Consider the following 8,006-nt stretch of genomic DNA (forward strand, 5'->3'; position numbering starts at 1 on the left):
CCAGTATATATTTTCATTCATTAAGGTCATACGTATCGGCCATTAATTATTCATAATCCCTGTGTAATGTTCATTTTGACCTCAATTGTTAAATTATTTAATTCAAACCATAATAATAAGTAGATATTAATAGTAACCATATAAATCCATTGACTAAAGTTGTAGTCATATAACCTATATTATTTATATCGTTGCGCTTCATAGTTATATTGACCGTTTATATAATAGCTAATATATAATTTCATTCATTAAGGTCATACGTATCGGCGGTCACTAGTTATTCATAGTCCCTATGTGATGTTCATTTTGACCTCAATTGTTAAATTATTTAATTCAAACCATAATAATAAGTAGATATTAATAGTAACCATATAAATCAATTGACTAAGGTTGTAGTCATATAACCTATGTTAATTACATCGTTGCGATTCATAATTATATTGATCGTTTATGTAATAGCCAATATATAATTTCATTCATTAAGGTCATACGTATCGGCCATTAGTTATTCATAGCAACAGTATAAGTCAATTGACTAAAGTTGTAGTCATATACTATGCTAATATTAATTACATCATTGCGATTCATAGTTATATTGATCGTTTGTGTCATAGCCAATATATAATTTCATTCATTAAGGTCATACGTATTGGCCACTAGTTATTCATAGTCCATGTGTAATGTTCATTTTGACCTCAGTTGTTAAATTATTTAATTCAAACCATAATAATAAGTAGATATTAATAGTAACCATATAAATCCATTGACTAAGGTTGTAGTCATATAACCTATGTTAATTATATCGTTGACCTTCATAGTTATATTGACCACTTTAATAGTTAATATATAATTTTATTCATTAAGGTCATACGTATCGGCCACTAGTTATTCGTAGTCCCTATGTAATGTTCATTTTGACCTCAATTGTTAAATTATTTAATTCAAACAATAATAATAAGTAGATATTAATAGTAACCTTATAAATCCATTGACTAAGGTTGTAGTCATATAACCTATGTTAATTACATCGTTGTGATTCATAGTTATATTAATCGTTATGTAATAGCTAATATATAATTTCATTCATTAAGGTCATACGTATCGGCCATTAGTTATTCATAACAATAATATAAGTCCATTGGCTAAGGTTGTAGTCATATACTACGATAGTGTTAATTACATCGTTGCGATTCATAGTTATATTGATCGTTTATGTAATAGCCAGTATATAATTTCATTCATTAATGTCATACGTATCGGCCACTAGTTATTCATAGTCCATGTGTAATGTTCATTCTGACCTCAATTGTTAAATTATTTAATTCAAACCATAATAATAAGTAGATATTAATAGTAACCATATAAATCCATTGACTAAGGTTGTAGTCATATAACCTATGTTAATTATATCGTTGCGATTCATAGTTATATTAATCGTTTATGTAATAGCCAATATATAATTTTATTCATTAAGGTCATCCGTATCCGCCATTAGTTATTCATAACAATAATATAAGTCCATTGACTAAGGTTGTAGTCATATACTACGATAGTGTTAATTACATCGTTGCGATTCATAGTTATATTGATTGTTTATGTAATAGCCAGTATATAATTTCATTCATTAAGGTCATACGTATCGGCCATTAGTTATTTATAGTCCCTATGTAATGTTCATTTTGACCTCAATTATTAAATTATTTAATTCAAACCTTAATAATAAGTAGATATTAATAGTAACATATAAATCTATTGACTAAGGTTGTAGTCATATAACCTATGTTAATTACATCGTTGCGATTCATAGTTATATTAATCGTTTATGTAATAGCCAATATATAATTTCATTCATTAAGGTCATACGTATCCGCTATTAGTTATTCATAACAATAATATAAGTCCATTGACTAAGGTTGTAGTCATATACTACGATAGTGTTAATTATATCGTTGCGATTCATAGTTATATTGATCGTTTATGTAATAGCCAGTATATAATTTCATTCTTTAAGGTCTTACGTATCGGCCATTAGTTATTCATAGTCCCTGTGTAATGTTCATTTTGACCTCAATTGTTAAAGTATTTAATTCAAACCATAATAATAAGTAGATATTAATAGTAAAATATAAATCAATTGACTAAGGTTGTAGTCATATAACCTATGTTAATTACATCGTTGCGATTTATAGTTATATTAATCGTTTATGTAATAGCCTATATATAATTTCATTCATTAAGGTCATACGTATCGGCCATTAGTTATTCATAACAATAATATAAGTCCATTGGCTAAGGTTGTACTACGATAGTGTTAATTACATCGTTGCGATTCAAAGTTATATTGATATTTGCTGTTGAAGTGCTAGGAACATCTAATGCTTAGCTTTTTTGATTTTTTCATTAAGGTCATGTAGTGACTGTGTTCTACCATTGTCATTAAAATATTTATGGATTAATATAATTTTCTTAAAATATTGTGTTATTTTTCCTTGTATTATTGTTATACTTATTTTTCCTTGTATTATTGATTATTTTTCCTTGTATTATTATTATACTTATTTTTCCTTATATTATTGATAAGGAGGAAGTATTGATACTACTAAATCTAGTGAATTCAAATTTTCTTCCTCCTACTAAATCGTATACCGTATTTGTTTAAAGAAAATACAATAATTGGCTATACACATAAAATACAATAGAAATACAATATGATGTAAAGACTACATGAATGATTTCACGCAGCTCAATACTTGGGAGTAGAAAGAACCTCTCCATATTTAATTTTCTGTTTTGAAGGGAAAATTGTATGGCTAAATAATTAGGAGGTAGTTGATGTAATTTCACCCGTGTGGCCACAGTTGGGCCACATTAGTGTGGTCGTTTAGATTTAACATTTGCACTTTGGAGAATGTGATGGCAACCACCCTCCACTTCCAACTAAGAGGTTGTGAGTTCGAGTCACCCCAAGAGCAAGGTGGAGAGTTCTTGGAGGGAAGGATGCCGATGGTCATTTGGAAACAGCCTCTTTATCCCAGAGTAGGGGTAAGGTCTGCGTACACACTACCCTCCCCAGACCCCACTAATGGAATTATACTGGGTTGTTGTTGTTGTTGTAGTACTTTGGAGAATGTGGAAAGTGGAAACCATGATGTTGTTTTTGACAAAATCTTTAGACTTAGATCTAAAATAGAGAAACGTGATTAATAATCCTAACCTAACATATTTAAAATTAATTACCTTTTCCACTTTGTACACGCCCGTGTTAACTTTACATATTATTATTTCTACTTGTTGTCACCTTTTTCTTGTTTTTTCATCCACTTGTTGTAAACTACTTCTGAAATAGTAACACTAGTCCAATTTCATGTGCATATATAGATGAGCTACTAGCTATTCTGTAAAACACAAAAAACTTTAGCTCGAGAGAGAACGAATAAGATAAGATCGCGAGAATGAGTAGAGGGTGGGTAATTTTCATGTTCCTGATTGCTGCAATTGTACTTTGCAGTCATCATACAGTGGCGGTAGAAAATACCGCCATCTATTCGCAGGCACGCACTACCTTGCCTAATTGCAGTAACAGCGATAAATCGAAAATAAATAAGTGTATGACAAATACAACCTCTATAGATAAATGTTGTCCATTATTTAAGAGGACAATTGGTACTAACTGTAAGTGTTACTGTTATGCCAAGCATTTGGATAATCAAGCTTTAATTACTCTTCAGGCTTATTGTGATGTCAATAATCCATGTAAGCGTGTCCAAGTAAGTTCTTTCTTATCTCTGCTTCACTTAAAAGTATTTAGCTAGTGTTTGAATATAAATTTGATTAAAAATTTTACTTGCAGAGAGTGGTAGCAGAGGACGTCGCCACCATTTCTGCCACCCCCCGCCCGCTCCCTCGGCTACAGCCAAAATGCAGTGCTACTGATGAAGCAAAGGTTAAAAAATGCATGACAAACACAACCTCCATGGATGCATGTTGCCCAACATTCAGAAGCATATTGGGCAGGAGTTGCCCTTGCTTTGCTTATGCCATGCTATTAGATAATCTGGCTTTGATTACTCTTCAGGCTTATTGTGATGTTAGTAATCCTTGTAAGCAAGTCCAAGTAAGTCTTATCCCTTTTTTAGTACTCTATTTATATAGCGCTCTTTTCTTTTTAGTCGTTTTGAAATAAATGACACACTTCTATATCTAGAAACTCTTTTATATTATCCATCTTATCCTAATAGCATGCTCTATTATAGTGGTAAAAATATCATAGTAGGGTTAAGATAGGATACCTTTGATATGCACCAAATTCTTTCTATTTTTTAAAATACCGCCCTAGCTAATCAAGGGAGTATGCACCATAAAAGAACTCAGTTACTTTTGCCTGCTAAATTTCTACGTACAATAAACTGTGAACCTAATAGAAGACGACTCGTGGTTGGCTTTGTCATACGCACTAAATTGCTTGAACCTATAAAATTAAATAACACCGTACAAATTGGAGACATTAACTAATATTTTTTATTACAAGCTCTTTCAAGTAAGTCGTTCATTTTTCCTTGTGTTATTGTGAGCTATCTCACCTACCGACATCCTACCTTGTACTTTGTGCACCAAATTTACTAACTACTACTTTTCCCCCTTTCCCTACAAAAAGAAGGGTGTGATGAATAGCTGTTTTTATATATATATATATATATATATATATATATATATATATATATATATATATATTAATGACTTTCATCTTTTAACATTAATTAACAATAAAATTAATCATATTAACCTTAATTTGTTTATTGGAAACAAATACTCCTAAGCTTTTTAATCCAATGACAATTTTAAAAAAAAGAAGTTAATTCTATTTTTATATCTAAAAAATATCAAATATTGTGGACCAAAAAGAAAATGCCAAAAAAATAATTAAAGTGGATCGGAGAAACTAGCTATCCACTTCTGTGTCACTGCCTAATTCTGTGGTTAATTTGCTGGTTTCAGGTAATATGATCGAGCTAGCAAAGATGGAGATGGAAGAAAATAACAATAATGAAACTCATTTCAAGAGGAAGAAATGTTGTATTGTTATATCTATAAGACTTTTAGCAGTAACTTATCATCGTCATTTTGATAGCATCATTTTGCATACTTATATTCTCAAGTTTGCCCGAACACCATTGACCTGCACCCTTCCATTATAGGAAGAAAAAAAAAGGCACTCCTTTCAAGGCTATAGCAAGATCTCCCATCGCGGTTGCAATAGGATTTGGTGCAACGCAATAGATCTTCACGAATAGGTATCCATTACAGCGCAAGAAAATCCACTATGTTGCAACATGAAAAGATTTTAGGGATAATCTCCACCAAATTAAAGAATCGTTGTATGAAAAATCGAAATAAGAGAGGTAAGCGCTTAATATTATGAACCACCAGAGGCCACACTATGATGATGAAGAGAAACTTGGATGCAGGTCTAAAATATTAATTATCCCTAAAATCTAAGAAGAAGCTACCCAAATTAATATTATGAGAATTAACTTACGTCCACCAAATTTCCTTACCAACAAACATGTGCAATAAACAAAGAGTGGAGAAGAAAAACACAATTGAGAAAAACGCAATAAAGTGAAGAAAATCTAATTTGAAAAGAAACCAGATGTAAAGGCCCAAAGAGGAACAAAAGAATGAACACCATATACGATATTAATTGTTTTTCATTACCACAAATAATGATAGAGCTATAGGAAGGCTGCCAAGGGTATAAGAAGATTTTATCTCCACATAAAAATTAGGCCAAACCCATAAGCAGCACTATAAGATACCTCGTTTTTGACACCTCAACCTTTTCCATTTTGACATTCTAACCCGTTATCTCATGTGCCATTTAAACACAAAATACTGACTTTGTCACGTTGAGTGAGATTCGTCACCCAAGGCGCACGTGAGACAGTAAATCACTCCCTTGTTTAACGCAATTAAATATTACCGTTGGAGTCTCATTTATAGCCTACTTCTTCCTACCTTTTCTCCATTTTCAGATGTAAAAAGACCCTAATTATAATATTCAAAAGGCTGCTTTCTTTCTGTAATTTGTCAAAGCTTTAATTGAAATTAATAGAAAAATGAACCTTATTATACTAACTTTGTTAGTTTCTTCTTCTTCTTCCCTGATTTTGAGCTTGAACTACATAGCTATTGTAACTATGTCAGAAAGCTATGTCAATTAGTTACCAGAAGAATCTATCCAAATGAGTTAAAATGCGTCAACAATTCTTTAGTTACCAGAAGAATCTATCCAAACTAAAACTGAACGCAATGAAATACAGATGAAATTTCGAACGATATTTTGATTATCCAGCCTTCAAACAAACAGACCAACACTGAGAATCCATGGTTTCATCTCCTAGGGCTTGGGATTTTGTTTAACGGGGTGAGAAGATTTGTGTATTTTGAGAATTAGGTAAAAAGTGAAAAAGGTTTAGTTTACTGAAATTGGGTGTGAGATTTTTTACCGGATGCAGGTTATTTTTCACGGGCACGAGTGTGGGTTCATATTTTCTGATAGGGAAATACGTGGATAATAAATTCAAGTGGCAGTAAATAATTTACATGTTGGCAGCGGTTATGAACACGCGCCTGAGTTATAAGTACAAGTTAGTATTTTGTGTTTAAATGGCACATGAGATAAGGGGTTAGAGTGTTAAAATGGAAAAGATTTGAGTTGAGGTGCCGAAATGAAAAATGGGGCCAACTTAAAGGGTTGCTTATGGGTTTGGCCTAAAATTAATAGACTTATAAAAATACCACCATAAGTTATGCAAGAATTTATATATTAATTTATGCACATAGAATATGAAATTAAAATGCAAGTATTACGTAATACATGAGTTAAAAACACTAAAATAACAAACCTAACTCTTATAATAGCAAAAAAGACTTCTTATTTTGTTTAAAAAGTAAACACATTTGTATACTAATTTAATTTTGTAATATATCTAACTAAATGTTCAACAAAAGATAAAGATAATCTTTATATTACTAATTTCTATATAACTTGTGAAAGTAGGGGTAAATTGTAGCCTTTTTAAATTTCTAGTCGACTACTTCTTAGATCTAGTCAACTAATACAGAGAGAGCCTGTACAATACTGTTAGTACTTCGATTCAATCAAATACTTATCTCAATAAATACTAATTGCTTATAATAAAAAATGAAAGCGGTAAGGTAATGACACATGAACTTTATACTGGTTCGGAACCAATTATGGTATCCTACTTCAGTCCCCTTGGGTTGAAAGGAGGTTATCTCTTTAACTCTTTGTAATATGAGTTAAGTACAACTTATGTGTTTTTCAATATTCACCACTGACGTTTACAGGGTTGGTTTTCACTCGCTCACCAATAACGAACAAGGGTTGGTTTTAACATGCTTACCAATAACGCAAAAGGTTGATTTTTACTTGCTCACCAACAACGACTTTTTGGTTTTCACTAGCTCACCAAAGAAACGAATCATGACACAACCTCTAAGGATACACTGCCTTCACTCTTTTATGTACACAGTAAATCTACTAAAAGTGAATTACAATGCTTGTTAAGAGTAAATAAAGAACTTATAGTTGGGTAGACAATTGTATAGAAAGCTGCGTACTTTTCTTACTCCATAAATCTCCTTTTTTATAGCCTTTTCAACTTGTTCTCTTTATTGCATAACCCAAGGAATGTTTTAGATCTTGGACCATAAATCTTGGACTAACATCTTGTTTTAGATCTCTTAACAGTTGCTAATTTGCTCTATAAGGTAGATTTTGGATATCTTCTGTCATTGCAAATTTTCCTTTTGAATTGGACAATTTGAATTTCCAAGCATGATGTCAATTTCAATTCTTTCCTTGAATAGATCCATATTAATATTTCTCTGCATCATTTCTCTCAAAATATCTCTTTCCTTTTTTTTTTTTTTTTTTGTGGAGTCTTACTTTTGTTGCTTAGTGATGATCTTTATTCCCTTTT

General features: G+C 31.4%; 1 protein-coding gene across 1 annotated transcript; it reads left to right on the forward strand.

Moving 5' to 3' along the window:
* The first annotated feature begins 3,393 nt into the window (after nt 1-3,393).
* Nucleotides 3,394-5,127, forward strand: LOC104106286 (uncharacterized). The gene is made up of 3 exons (XM_070175499.1): nt 3,394-3,767; nt 3,851-4,114; nt 4,996-5,127. The coding sequence occupies exons 1-3, from the start codon at nt 3,453-3,455 to the stop codon at nt 5,002-5,004; spliced, it is 588 nt and encodes a 195-aa protein (XP_070031600.1). The 5' UTR covers nt 3,394-3,452; the 3' UTR covers nt 5,005-5,127.
* The last annotated feature ends 2,879 nt before the right edge of the window (nt 5,128-8,006 follow it).

The sequence above is a fragment of the Nicotiana tomentosiformis genome, chromosome 5 (assembly GCF_000390325.3).
Source record: "Nicotiana tomentosiformis chromosome 5, ASM39032v3, whole genome shotgun sequence".
NCBI classification, from domain to species: Eukaryota; Viridiplantae; Streptophyta; class Magnoliopsida; order Solanales; family Solanaceae; genus Nicotiana; species Nicotiana tomentosiformis.